Source organism: Crocodylus porosus, unplaced genomic scaffold, assembly GCF_001723895.1.
Source record: "Crocodylus porosus isolate Cpor-Errol unplaced genomic scaffold, CroPor_comp1, whole genome shotgun sequence".
Taxonomy (NCBI): Eukaryota; Metazoa; Chordata; order Crocodylia; family Crocodylidae; genus Crocodylus; species Crocodylus porosus.
The window spans coordinates 15,675,855-15,690,793 of NW_017728947.1; the positions used below are offsets into that span (position 1 = coordinate 15,675,855).

Consider the following 14,939-nt stretch of genomic DNA (forward strand, 5'->3'; position numbering starts at 1 on the left):
CTTCCTGCCCTTTGGGCAGGGGGCTGGACTCGATGATCTCCCGAGGTCCCTTCCAGCCCTAATGTCTATGAAATCTATGAAAACTAGCAAAAAGTAACCTTGTCCTGTGTTAATTTTATTTTTTGAACTTATTGAAACTCAGAGGTTTGTCATTGCAGGGATTTTCCTGACTATATATATGACTTCACTTAATTCCATTAATTACAGCAGCAGCTACTGAAAAGGGCAGTGTGGAACAACTTCAGCAGATCATGTTTATTATCTTCTGAAACTGTTTTTGTAACAGGTAAAGCGTGCATTTCATTCAACAAGAAAGATTATAGAGGAGCCCTTGCCTACTATAAGAAGGCACTGCGAACGAATCCTGGTTGCCCAGGTAAGAGGTAGAATATCTTTTCCATTGAAGGTATAAGGAGCCTTATTAAGTTGTTCCGGCCTTAAATAAGTCTATATGATTATTTCAGGTACTAGAAAAGGTAGCTTTATAGAATGCACCCTTTTACAGTTGTGAACTGCAAAAATGGAACTCTTATAGAATAGATCGGCTTTCTGCTTAATGAATTTTTGATTGATGATTTTTTTTAAAGAGCTGATACAAAAATAAAAACAGGTTGTCCAAAGAAACTGACAAACTAGGACCAACTTTTTGAATGGGAAGTTTGGGAGGTACTCACAGGTCTTCCAAAACTGAATATAAGAAGAAGCTTTTGCTTCAGAGTTAGCAAAGAACTCAAAGCCCACAAATACTAGTGTCCATTGGATCGTAAATTTTTTTTTTTTAATTACTAAAATTCTGGATAAAACAGGAAAAAAACAGTAGCAGTTCATGTAGTTAGAAATTTAAACAGGTACTTGAAATTGTTACATGCTCTTAGCATAGGAGCAAGTGTTCTTAAACATTTTGCATGATGCAATATGTGCATGCAGATTGCTCTGCCAGTGTCTCCTCTAACAGGTCCCTTTTGGATTTTGTGTTTCTGCAGCCACATATTAGCCTAAGAATTTCTTCCTTTTTTACAACTTTTGCTTAGTTTGTATTTAGCACTTTATTTAATTCATTCTGGTTTATTTGTAAATATAAGTTACCTCTTTATTCATAGTGTACAGGGAGCTTGAAAAGAGAGTGCTGTGGTATGCCCTCTTCCAAATTAACTAACTTAATTGTCTATGAAAATCAAAATTAATTTGACTTTGGCCTCATTTGTTAATCCTTTCACTGATAATTGTTTCCAAAGAAACAGCTAATTGGCTTATCCCACAGTTCTAAACCATCTACATTTTCTAAAGTGCCAGAAGTACCAGCTGTTATCTATATAGCTGGTCAGACTTCCAACTTTTCCTCCTGACAATTTTATAATGCATTTCTTTCTAAAAATAACTAAACTAAAATGAAATAAATTTAGAAATAATTATAAATACACAGCACGCTATACCGATACCATTTTTCACATTTTATTCCATTAACTAAAAAAGTGGTTATCTGAAACAATTAAAGGCATAAATGCAGTAGAAATTGAGGCCATACTACACTATTGAGGTCACTAATGCATAAGGCTATCTCTGAATAGAGTCTGAATCAGTGTCCCCCATAGAACTTTAAAAAGTAAGGATTTCACTTTGCCATCAGTTCAGAGTAACAAGTATGTATGTAAAGAGTTTGAGATTTTGAGTGACTTGCTCTTCTTTTCTAGCTGAGGTTCGGTTAGGTATGGGCCACTGCTTTGTGAAATTGAATAAGCTGGAAAAAGCTCGTCTGGCATTCAGTCGGGCTCTAGAGCTCAACTCAAAATGTGTAGGGGCTTTGGTCGGGCTGGCTGTTTTGGAACTCAATAACAAAGAGGTAAGTGGGACCTGGGGGGAGGCTTGAAAATGTATATTTGCATGATCACTGAATTACTTCAGTCAGCATCACTATGAAATGCAATTGCAAGTCTGAGTAAGAATACAAACAGCACAAATTAAATTGTTGAATACTCAGGGGAGATTCATATGTTTTAGTCAACTTCCAGATGTAATATGCCCACTAAATATTATAGGAAAAAGTATAGTGGTTTGTTAACTATTTTCTTCTGGCTTATAACAGCAGGCAGCTGCATACATGTGCTCAATACATTGCCAGCTGTCTAAAATTAATGAACTAAGAACAGATTTTAGTCCATTTACCTTGTTTCACGGGCATTGACTCTGAATACACTGGAACATGTCAGTCATTACTAGAGCCATGTTGAACTCTGTGAAAGTGATATATCAAACAGTCCCTGTAGAATGTTCTGAAAGTCTGCAAATTCCAGGGTACCTCAGCTTTGTGGTGATAAGATGTACACAAAGCAGGCATCCCACCAGCAGCCCTCTTCACTATTTGTATAAAGAAGGAATCTAGTACTGGCTTTTCAGTAGTTGGTACACAGTGTCATGATGAGAGAGTCCCTCAGGTGAATATATCTAGGATATAACATTGGTAGTTTCTGGGAATCTGAATAGCTTTTTATAACAAATAAAAGATCTACTTGTAAAATCTTATTAACTGCCAAATTAAGTCTGAATGCCAGTTGTGGATATGAATACTAAGGCATCTGTCAGCTTAAAATTTTCCCTTCTGTGCCATCTTCAGAGTTATGGTGTGAATTGGATTATAGAAATTTGGTCTGAAGCTTCTTTTATCATATATTATTTAGTTAATATAGAAAAAGGTGAACTGGTTCATCGTTTTTTATGTCAAAACTAACATGGTAATATCTCTCTGAAGGTGAACTAGTGCAGACTCTGCAGTATACATGTTGGTTGATTTTTCTCAGTCAAGTTTAGGTTTTTGTAATGCAATTTACAGTATCCCTTTTGGGTTGATTTAAAACTATAGTGGTGTAGCTTATTCCAGTTTACATAAGCTGGGCTGTTGTAACTGCATCTTATGCCATGGCAGAAATAGCTAAGTTTGGTAGAACACGAGCATAGTCCAAGCACTGTTTTTATGGTACACTCCATTTACCAAGCAAGTGGATATCTTTTGGTTCTAATTAACATTTAAATTTTAAGTGTAGTCCTATGACAGAGCTTTAAAAATACACTTGTAAATGTATTTTTATATGGTAATGTTTTTTATATGGTTTCCCTAAACTAGTGATTCTCAGCTAGGTTTTTGTGGCACCCTGGGCTGTCTTGAGAACCTTTCAGGGGTGCTGCCAGGGTACCGCTCAGTATCAGCAGAAGGTTGTTAATATAACCAATATATTGAAATAATTCCACTCTACAGGGTTCTGTTCTGTGTTCTTAGTTCAAAAACAAAAGTCTGCAAAGCCTGATGAACTTTCAAAGAGGTGCTTTCAAATATTATAAATCCAGGAAGAGATTCTAACTGGGTAACATTTTGCTGACTTTTGAAAGTATGATTCTAAAGATGTTTATAATGAGAAAAATACCTGTTCATATGTGGTGTTGAGATCTCTCAATGTTTCATGTAGGCTGATTCCATCAAAAATGGTGTCCAGCTCCTCTCTAGAGCTTACACAATTGATCCCAGTAACCCAATGGTGTTGAACCACTTAGCTAATCACTTCTTCTTCAAAAAGGTAAGAGTGTTACAGAATATTTATGGAAGATTTCATAACGTCTTAAACAGCAACTGTTCTGCTGTCACGAATACATTCCCATTTCTGCCCTGTATTATTACTTAATATTGTATAATGACTTAATATTTACTTCACCTGCATTTTGTAAGGTATTAAAGTACACATTAAAAAAATCATATTTTAAATATCCTTTGACTTTGGAAAGGTCCAAAGTTGCAAAGAATAAACTTGTTATTGTAGACAGGCAAGCATGAAGTTTTTAACTTTCAAGTCCCTTGTTAGTTTTTTTTCTCAAGAAAGCCACAAAAATGAGTTGCTTCTTTAAATTAAACACAACCTATGTTCCTAAAGGCAGTTGGCTATTGCCTGTTTTTAAAACTGGCATAGTGAAAAGCATAGTAAACTCCTAAAATGAAATATGTTGTTTTTAACATAGCAAAAGTTACTTTTTAACTTGCCTGTCCTTTTTGTTTCTGGGAAACTTAAACTTCTACATAAATGGGAATTGATTTCTTCCCCTATCCCTCCAAACTGAGTCTTATTTTCCTTATTCAGGATTACGGAAAGGTACAACACTTGGCTCTTCATGCTTTCCATAATACAGAAGTTGAAGCTATGCAGGCAGAGAGTTGCTACCAGCTGGCTAGATCTTTTCATGTACAGGTATGATAACTTTTAAAAGTACTCTTCTATGTTATATTTAGAATTTTTGATATTCAATGAGTTCAAATAATTTAAATACAAAATACAGTAATCCCTTTGCTTTTCTTTTTTAATTAGGAAGATTATGACCAGGCTTTCCAATATTACTACCAAGCCACACAATTTGCCTCCTCTTCTTTTGTATTACCATTTTTTGGTTTGGGTCAAATGTACATTTATCGGGGAGACAAGGAGAATGCATCACAGTGCTTTGAAAAAGTTTTGAAAGCCTATCCAAACAATTATGAGACTATGAAAATCCTTGGATCGCTGTATGCAGCTTCTGAAGACCAGGAAAAAAGAGATATTGCAAAGGTACAGCCAGACTTGGATGATGAATTTTTGTTCTGAGTCCTGTCTGTTGGTGTGATGATCTTGAATGTACATTGGTTCCCCAGATCTGTTCTTGTATCCAAGAGCAGAAATTGAGCCTTAAAATCTAAGTTGTAATGTCCCAAAAATCAGGGTTACTTTACTGTAAACATGGAGCTCAGTGTATATTTCTGGTGAATTTTTATCTTTATTGACAGATACCATAAACTGCAGAGAAGGTAGTATCTTCTGAAATAAAAATGAGCCCAAGGGGCTTTTAACTAGAAGCAGCCATTTTAGTTTCTGTTATCTTTAAAAAAACAAACAAACAAAAAAACCCCAAACATTCCCCGTGCACAAATAACAAGTCCTCTGGGGGAGCAGGGGAAGAAAATAAAGCATGCCTTATTGAAGTTGTAAATATATTCTTGTCCACCCATTCTGAAAGGACACTGTCAAAACCTTTTCTTGGTATATTTGGTAATAAAGTGCTAAAATAAATCCATATCTAAAACACCAGCTTACCAAGTCCAGTGGTTATACCCTCAGTGTTGTGTGCCTTTTTGTATGCTATCCCCTGTATCAGTGTAGCAGTGTCCATGCAGTGGATTAGTTGGGATGGGCTTTGGCAGTGTCTACTAGCCTGCTCGATGCATCCTGTGGATGCAGCTATACTACTGCTGATTTAGTCAGGAGCATGTATAGAGCTACATGATGTGTTTCAGGGTACTGCAGCTGGACGTATATATTTCTTTTCTGGCCAGCTTTGTCTAGTTATATGCTAGTGTTGGACCATTAGACCTTCATGGTTTAGAGAAAAGAGAGAGAGCTTGAAAAGATAACTCCTATGGTGTTTATTTTCACACTTAGTATGTTTAATATATTAATTGCATAAATGTTTGGTGTTTTCAGGGACACTTGAAGAAGGTTACAGAACAGTATCCAGATGATGTGGAAGCATGGATTGAACTAGCACAGATTCTAGAGCAGACTGATATACAGGTATTGCATTCTGTAAAATGTACACATTGTGCAATGCTCCCTTTTTATGCAGACATGCTTGGAATTCATCCTATTACTTTTTTCCCTTCATTTTTTTCCCCTCCTTTTGTATTTTACAACCACACAGGGGGCTCTGTCAGCCTACGGAACAGCAACTCGCATACTTCAAGAGAAAGTGCAGGCAGATGTACCGCCAGAGATTTTGAATAATGTTGGTGCTCTCCACTTTAGACTTGGAAACCTAGGTGAAGCAAAGGTACCAAACTAATTGCTACCATTCAAATTAAGGTCCGAGTTTGTTTTGTGATTATTCAGGAATTTCTTTTAAATATTGTTCTGTTTTACTATTATTTTCTTACCTTTAGAAATATTTTTTGGCATCACTGGATCGTGCCAAGGCAGAAGCTGAGCATGATGAACATTACTACAATGCTATTTCAGTGACCACATCCTATAATCTTGCTAGACTATATGAGGCAATGTGTGAATTCCATGAAGCAGAAAAGTTGTATAAAAACATTTTAAGAGAACATCCTAATTATGTTGACTGTAAGTGTTTTTAATTAGTTCAACAATCCTCTATAGTTTTAAGATAAGTATTTTGAAGCTTTTTATCAATGTATATAACTTGGCTTATATAAATGGTAAATCAAAGATGTCCTTTGTTCTTTGAGTTTCATTTTCATTCTCTCTGAAGCTCATAGGAGAAACTGGACTATTTAATTAAATTTTATAAAGACTGTAATTTCCATGTAGCACAAAGCTTGCCAATTGAAAAATTATTTGGTGTAAGCAAGAAGTTGCATGCATATAATGTGTCCATATAAATTTTAAACTATCTTTGGGTGCTTGCCATCCTAAACATCTCAAGAAAAAGGCAAAGTCTATGGATTTATACAAGCCCTATTATTTAAACTGTTTTGAAGTATTTTCTGTTTTTAGGTTACTTGCGATTGGGAGCTATGGCTAGAGACAAAGGAAACTTTTATGAAGCTTCTGATTGGTTTAAAGAAGCACTGCAGATAAATCAGGTTAGTGTTTAAACATCTTGGTGTAGAACTAAAATTTGAAGCTGATAGTCCAGTAAACTTGTTTTTCAGCTTAACATATACAAGGTGTCTGAAATAATCTCTTGCATTTATTCACTTCTTTTATTCCTTTATATAGAAAAGTAACTCGTAGATTACACGTATGTAATAGTAGTAATTAACATGTGTATATTTTCTGTACAATACAGTAAGTGAAATCAGTCCTTAGGTTACTTTTTATACTGATTTTGTTTCAGGACCATCCGGATGCTTGGTCATTGATTGGGAATCTTCACTTGGCTAAACAAGAGTGGGGTCCAGGACAGAAGAAATTTGAGAGGATATTGAAGCAGCCATCTACACAGAACGATACTTATTCCATGTTGGCTCTTGGCAATGTTTGGTTGCAAACTCTACATCAGCCCACCAGGGACAGAGAGAAGGTAACTGCTTCTTTGCATGCTGTCAGACATGCAATCCCCTTCTGTAACTCATGGTACTTTACATAAAGGGCCATGACTTAGAGCTCCCCCACCCCAACCCAATCCAATAGACATGTGCCTGTTGGGTTGGGATGGGAATTGAACTTGCTGGCAGGCAAGCACGCAGGCAAGGTGCCAACTGTCTCCCCAGTGAAGAAGCTGCCCCTCTCCTCAGCCATGCCCCTCCCCAGCTCTGGGGCTGCCAGCAGGAAGGGATGGGGAAGCCAGCAGCAGTGAGCTGCTTACTGGGTTTGTCCAACCTGAGCTTGTCGGGGAGGTAGGTCACAAGGCAGGGGGCTCTAACTTCTCACTCCCCCTCCAGCTTAAGCTAGGCAAACCCTAGCGGGCAGCTGGAACCCTACTGGCTTCCCCATCCTCCCTCCCTCCCTTCTTGCTGACAGCTCCGATCATACAACAAACTAATCCTAGAGGACAAAAGGGCCCTAAGGTGCTCTAAAGTAGAGTGCCTTCATCTGATACCTCATTTGAGGAGGATTAATCTTTCTCACGATCAGCCACTTTAAAAGTGCTCTGCAGCCATGCACACATCACAGCATGGTTATAGAGTGCTTTCAGGGGGCTGATTGTGTGTAGTTTCTGTCTGTGCACCTTACGAAATGCATCTTATATTGCATATCTGGCAGGCTTCATAGTAAAACACCAGGCACTCATTCTGAAGTTTCAGTAAAGGATTGTTTTGTTTTCTTATTCCTTTTTTTAACAGGAAAAGCGGCATCAAGATCGTGCACTAGCAATCTACAAGCAAGTACTCAGAAATGATCCAAAGAATTTGTATGCTGCTAATGGCATAGGTGATTTATTAGATTTGAATTTTCTTTAGTAGTTTAGTAGTGATGATTTTTGGATTTCTTATTTCTGGTATATAAACTGCAGAATGCTCCAAGTATTAATCCTTAACTTGTCCTTTTTTCTTGCCCTTTGGGTGGGGGGCTGGACCCAGTGATCTTGTGAGGTCCCTTCCAGCCCTAATGTCTGTGAAATCTATGAAATCTTGTTTTATGCAGAGCCTGTACATTTACTAATCTTAGGGATGATATATTGTGCACAGCAGCTGTCTCACAGCTCTTAATTATCTGTTTAGTGTTCTATAATTTTAGTGGTAGTGCATAGTACAAAAGCCTGGAAGCTTACAATGTACATTTCACTTTTCTTTTAGGAGCTGTATTGGCACACAAAGGATATTTCCGTGAGGCTCGTGATGTCTTTGCCCAAGTGAGAGAGGCAACAGCAGATATCAGTGATGTGTGGCTAAATCTGGCACACATCTACGTAGAACAGAAACAATACATCAGTGCTGTGCAGATGGTAACCTCTATAAATTGAACCATGGATTAGGTAGCAAAGGAGTATATCTAGAGCATAACATTGGTAGTTTCTGGGGATTTGGATAGCTTTTTATAACGAATAAAAGATCTACTTTTAAAATCTATTAACTATCAAATTAAGTCTTGATGCCAGTTGTGGACATGAACACCAGGGCATCTGTCAGCTTAAAATTTTCTCTTCTGTGCCATCCTCAGCAGAGTTATGGTGTGAAGTGGATTATAGAAATTTGGTCTGATGAAGCTTCTTTTATCATGTATTATTTAGGCAAATAACATTAGTTTTCTATATTATCTCAAAACATTATTGAAGTACATTAGGAGTTTTCTGTAACTTCTTCATAACAGAGTTTCCTGCTTAGGAAGTAGCTACTGAATTTCATGGTAGTTCTGAAGTTTTCGGAACTTCATGCCCTCTTGACACACAAGTGATCCTAGCAGTATAATTGGACCAATACATGACTTAAGACACCTACTTAAATAATTCAGAGACCAGTTGCCTTCTGCATGCTGGCAACCAGGTCAAGCTGTGTTCTCTATGCATGAGATGGCTTCCTTAGCAGCATCCATCTGCTAGAAAAATATTGCCAAATATTTTTCTTATCACTAGTATGTATAACAAGCTAGATAGATGCTTTAAACCAGTGATTCTCAACCAGGTGCCATAAGAGCCCCTTAGGGGTATCACTTGATGGCATCCAGCATTAACACTGTTAGGGATGTAAACACCTGTATGTGATTCACAAGACAAATGCAAAGATTTCAAATAGGAATCCGTAGTGTCAAAAACAGTTTGACCTGTTGCGGTCTTTCTGAATTCTTTTGAACAGAAGAATAGGTCAATTTTTTTTTTTTCTACAGTCAAAAAAAGAAACCAAAACTAAGAGCTGGCACTTTTGGAGGGGTGGCTTGAGTCTAGCGAGGTTGTAAACTGTTGCTCTAAACAAACTCTTATTATGTGAAAATTGAGCCCAAGCTAAATTTATATATACTTGGTTCACTTAATAAATACATCAGAGAGGTTCAGTATAGCCTTATAAGAATATCTGTGGGGGGGGGTTCAATACAGTTAAAAAAAACCCTGAAGAGATTAGATCTACCAGTAGTTACTATAACATGAATCCCTTGTTGTGTGTGAATGCATCTGGCACTCCTTTCAGGTGAAGCCAATATCCTGCTGTTGATAAGTTACTCTAACAGTTCTACAAATGGGTTCTTTATGGACATTGCAACTTCAGTGACAAATTAAGTCGCTTCTTCTTTCTGATTGACATGCAGAAAAAACATTAATATTGACCATCGTAGCATTGAGTGTCGTCTTTGTAGAACAATGGAGAATCAAAAGCTACATTCAAGAAAGTGAAAAGGTTTATTGTCACTTCCTGGGCTCAACAATAGTCAATTCCACCCTGACTCAAAGCATTAAGTAAATACCATTACTCCATTAAAAGAGAAGTATAATTCCATAATCTAGACCACTATAGCTACAAATCATTGTATAGAATAGTATTAGCATATTTTCTTTGCATTGAAGTATGTAAAGACCCACTTGCCAAATACAGTATTCTTGACCATTAAATACAATAAAAATTGGGGAACCAAGCACAGTTGACACCTAGTGAGTGGTGATGGTAGCTAGTGTGTTGGGATGTGACAGCTGCACTTTATATTTCAACAATAAAGAGAATATGTTGGTTTCGTGCTCCCTCACCTTTCACATGATTGGAAATAATGGAAGTTTATCTCTGTCTTCTGTAACTAACGATGCATGGGTTCCCTTGATATTTAGCTAAGAAGTTTTGTAGGACTCCTACCAGCTTTCACAAGAATTGGGAACTCCATATATTAGAAAAGGTTTCAGATTCGTTAGAAGAAAGAAGGCACCACAGATTGACCCAACAGGGTTAAACTAATTTTTAAATAAAATATCTTTGTAAATGAGTTTTTATGAATAGTACCTGAGGTATGTAGAGTTAGGTATGGAAGTTTTTATACTAGTTTAAAGAACTAGTCACTATTTTTCATAATTCATTTCCTCCTTTTCAGTATGAAAACTGCCTTAGAAAGTTCTATAAGCATCAGAATACTGAGGTATTGTTGTACTTGGCCCGAGCACTCTTCAAATGTGGCAAGTTACAAGAATGCAAACAGACTTTGCTGAAGGTAAAAACATTTAAATATAGTTCTTTGAAAAAAAAAAAATTAAAAGAGACTGTTTGTTTATTGCATGGTTTTATATGTCATAATATTGATAAAGTAAGCTTGTATATCTTTTTAAATATAACAGGTTGAAATAATTATATTTATAAGCCATGTGACACTGATAATTTGGGGCTGTGTTAAAACAGAGCAAAACAAAATGTGCATTTCTTTCGCAGGCTAGACACGTAGCACCTAGTGATACTGTCCTCATGTTTAACGTGGCTCTAGTGCTGCAGAGACTAGCCACTTCTGTCCTCAAAGATGAAAAAAGTAACCTGAAAGAGGTACTAAATGCTGTGAAGGAACTGGAGCTAGCCCACAGGTAAAGTTTGATTTGTGGATAACAGTACAGTTAGTCAAAGGCGAGGAGTAAAGAAAACAATCAGTTTTACATCCCAAATTTTAACTTTGAGATCAGTGAACTTGGGTTATATAAAAATTGTACATGTTCTATGTTGTTTGTGAAAAAACATGAGTTATAGAAAGTAGGGGCCTGGAAGGGGAACCTTCTCAGTACTTGCACTGGATCCAGTTTTTACTTATTTTAAAGCCACATGTTCTGATGGAGTACTAAGAGAGTCCCCAGGGAAGTCATTTTATACGTTCTAGGATCTAATATAGCTCCTCCTAGCAGCAAAGAATGTTCAAAGGAGAAAAAAAGGTTCCATCACCAAGATGGTTTTTTCTAATTATATATATATATGTATCTGGTGTAAAACACTTACCTAAACATAGTGTTAAAATAAATGTAAAAATTCACCTGGCTTGATTTTGGTACAAACATTTCCAGTTATATTACTCATTAGCTAAAATTATTTTTATTAACAATTATTTCAAAATTCTAGTACATGTTGTAATACAAAATAGTCTGTCCAAACTGACTTTCCATTTATAAATTGTGTTAGAAATCTTTAATTTCTCCTGGTGAAAATGTCCAAATAAAAAAGGGTGTTTTACTTTCCAATCAGAGAAAATTCAAACTTCCAACACGCAATTTGCTGACAGAAATTTATTAGATAAACTTGGGAGTGGAATATAAATCGTATGTGAAAAACTTTGTCCTTTCTCATTTGCTGTAGAACGTTAGCTCAGTCCAGCATAGGAAAAAGCTTCTATAATAGCAAAAGTGTTTTGATTATTTAACTTCAAAAGAGAACCTGTGTCTTCTCTTGTGTGGATTACTTCTCATTCTGTGAGGATGTTGGTACTTATTGTCTCTGTTACATGCCATTCAGAAGTTTCAGCATCTGAATATTTTGGGGTCCATCCCAGTTTACCTGTCTGTGCAGTTGCTGTACCTTCTGAGGTACGTGTTTCTGCCAGGAGTATGTAAACTGGGATGGAGGAGATAGCTGTCAAAGAAAAGTTGTTTTCTATATCGTCTTCTGCTCATTGCACATTCAGTTATTTACTTTAGGTTGTGACAAATGGAACACAGATAGTCTGACAAGTGCAGCAATATACTTACTGATGCACCAGCTCCTTCCTGTCGGTGTTGAAAACTTCGGTTGATGATGATGATGTCAGCCAGGGCTGCAAACAGCAGGCAGCAGGACTGGATTAAGCAAGGCCAGCAGAAACAGATGCTGAGAATATGAGATTATCCTAGGCAAAACTGACTTGTTATGAGGTGGAGGCAGTCTTGAAAGTCCTTTTTGCAAAGATCTCTGCTTCTGAACTCTTATTCCCTACTCTATATAAAGGATTCCAGTAAATAGGAACCTTCTGACATTTCTGTCTTCAAAGAATTTGGCCTACTGTAGTACAGAATCAAAGGCAGTGTTTGGACTTGGACTCTAAGATGACTTTTAAAACTTTTTAACTAACTGAAAGTTCTAAGCTTTGACTACTAGACAAACTGAGCTATGTCTCCTTTGTGTGGGAATGGAACAAAGAAAACTATGCTACAAAGATACAATCTCTTTTCGCAATAGCTAGGCGTGTTTAACATGAGTTAATCATGGGCAAATTTCTGCCTACCCAATAGTTTCAATTGAATGAATGTTTTATTCCTAACTAGTACTGAACAAGCACAGTTGTTTAACAGGGTTAGCAACATCATATGATTGCCATATTCCATATAGGACATTATTTATAATGCATAATTCAGTCATTATGCAAAGTCTATAAACATTTTGGAATCCTTGTGAATTAAAAGTGAAAAAGTGCACTACCATGATAACATCTTTAGGATGTTTTAATGAAGGAAACCAGCCTTTAAAGATATAAACATTCATTGGTACTAAAAGATCCAAGCACAGTATTCCGATACAGAAGTTTGTTTTCCTTCTTGTCGTAAGAGAATTTTGTAGTGACACGCTGTGTATTTGACTACTTGAGTTTCTTATTAAAAGAAAAGTATAAATGTATATGCAGTGTTTTAATGTTTTTTGTTTCCCCCCACCAGATATTTCAGTTATTTAAGTAAAGTAGGAGATAAAATGAGATTTGATTTGGCACTTGCTGCTACTGAAGCAAGGTAAAAATCATTCCTTCATTCTGATTATAACTCTGTCTTTTTCTTCTTGGAGCTGAACTCAGTTATCCAATATTTAATTCTTTTTAGTTGCTCATAACTTTCAAAACCTTTTTTAGGCTTCATTTTTACATTTAGGTGAAATGTATACATTTGCAAGATTGAACAAAAACATTGAGCTACTTTTTTTTAATTACAACAATTTTCTTTTTAAAAGATATTTTTTGACTTAGACCTCCTACCATTCTCCTTCCCCCGCTACTTCAGTGTCAATGCTGACATCTTGCAGCTAACCTGCAAAATCACTGAGAAGTGGTTTGATAGTTCAGGTGAAATTGGGGTGAGCTGAAGAGTTCTTACAGTCTGAAAATCAGTTAAAACAATCAAATTTCTCTGTGCAAGTTTCTTAGCTGATTTACCAAGGCTTGAAGGAATTACAAAACTGTTCACATGAGCCTTTCTAACTTTATGCATATGACATCTGTTTCTTAAGGTACACATTAAATGAAAAACTCTGTTCATTACATAGTTTATAAATTAAAGATTTATCAGGCTCTTGCACGTGTACCCAACACAAGATGTTAAATGTGCATATCTAAGATTCTGGGCAGAAAAAAAATGTATTGAGAAAACCACTCATTTGGTTTCATGTGTAACAACACCATGAGCACCAGCTCACAGGGGTTGAACCAAGATAGCTCAAAGCATCCTTACTTTTGAGCATTTAACAGTACAACCTTAATTTTTTTTTTGATAGAAAATCTTTATTTCTGATGATACTTATAAGTAACCAGAATTAGGAAAACACCTTTTTTTTTTTTTTGTTAAGAGTACTTGTAGAGCTACTCAAGTGAGTTAAAAATATTTTCCCTTTAGGTTTTAAGGATTTATTTTTTTGCTCTAATTTTTTTTTAACAAACAGCTGCTTTTGAGTAATGGCATGCATGTAAACTGTACTGAAGCTGTTCTTAAATCAAAAGGCTTACTCAGTAATTTAAGATTCATACTACTTAAGAATTATTTTCTAAAGTCTAATGTAAAATTATTCTGGAATTCAAATAGTTTTTGTTCAGTGGCATGGACAGTTAGTATTGCAATAAGCTGTGTCTTCTCTGAAGAAGTATGTCTGTCAACTTTTAATTAACTGAAAACATTGGATGTTACAGGCAGTGCTCTGATTTACTGAGTCAAGCTCAGTATCATGTGGCTCGGGCACGCAAGCAGGATGAAGAAGAGAGGGAGCTACGAGCCAAACAAGAACAAGAAAAAGAACTACTCCGCCAAAAACTACTTAAAGAACAGGTTTGTTGTTCCTTGTGATCCTTTGTATCTGTTTTGTTTTGTTTGTTCTAATGTGTATATTTGCCTCTTTTGCTCTGTGATGATAGCTGGAAAATGTTTTTGAGAAGGTAATACTAGAAATGAAAAATTGCATATACCTAAATGCTTACATTAAAAGGTAAGGGTGGGTAAAGAGTAAAATTCAACTTTCCTGGTTCAAAACTTAAATAAACAGACATTGTATAGGGCAGTGTTTCTCAACCTGTGGGTCACAACCCAAAAATGGATCATAACAATATTTGAAAGGGTCATGAGCAAGTCCCAAAAAAATGTGGGAAAGCATGGGTTTCCCTTTGCAGGCTGGCAGCATTCCAGCCTGCAAAGAGCTGCTTGGGCCAGTTGGAGGCAGCAGGTGCACTTGTGTCCGTGCACACAAACATGTGGTCCACATACAGCCAGGTAGGGTTGTAAGAGCAGCCCTGGCAGCTGGATGCAGATAAGTGTATAGTGAGTAGTGGAATGGAGGTCCGGGGCTTAGGGACTGT

General features: G+C 36.5%; 1 protein-coding gene across 1 annotated transcript in view; it reads left to right on the top strand.

The window, feature by feature from the left end:
• Positions 1-14,939, top strand: part of CTR9 (CTR9 homolog, Paf1/RNA polymerase II complex component) — a 30,672-nt gene that overhangs the window by 10,330 nt on the left and 5,403 nt on the right. Inside the window, exons 5-20 of the mRNA XM_019551923.1 lie at positions 287-376; positions 1,692-1,840; positions 3,459-3,566; positions 4,122-4,229; positions 4,347-4,583; positions 5,493-5,582; positions 5,710-5,838; positions 5,948-6,131; positions 6,525-6,613; positions 6,868-7,053; positions 7,817-7,904; positions 8,270-8,418; positions 10,482-10,598; positions 10,814-10,959; positions 13,045-13,116; positions 14,280-14,415. Coding sequence (XP_019407468.1) covers positions 287-376; positions 1,692-1,840; positions 3,459-3,566; positions 4,122-4,229; positions 4,347-4,583; positions 5,493-5,582; positions 5,710-5,838; positions 5,948-6,131; positions 6,525-6,613; positions 6,868-7,053; positions 7,817-7,904; positions 8,270-8,418; positions 10,482-10,598; positions 10,814-10,959; positions 13,045-13,116; positions 14,280-14,415 — 2,078 coding nt within the window. The remainder of the gene's footprint in view (positions 1-286; positions 377-1,691; positions 1,841-3,458; positions 3,567-4,121; positions 4,230-4,346; positions 4,584-5,492; positions 5,583-5,709; positions 5,839-5,947; positions 6,132-6,524; positions 6,614-6,867; positions 7,054-7,816; positions 7,905-8,269; positions 8,419-10,481; positions 10,599-10,813; positions 10,960-13,044; positions 13,117-14,279; positions 14,416-14,939) is intronic.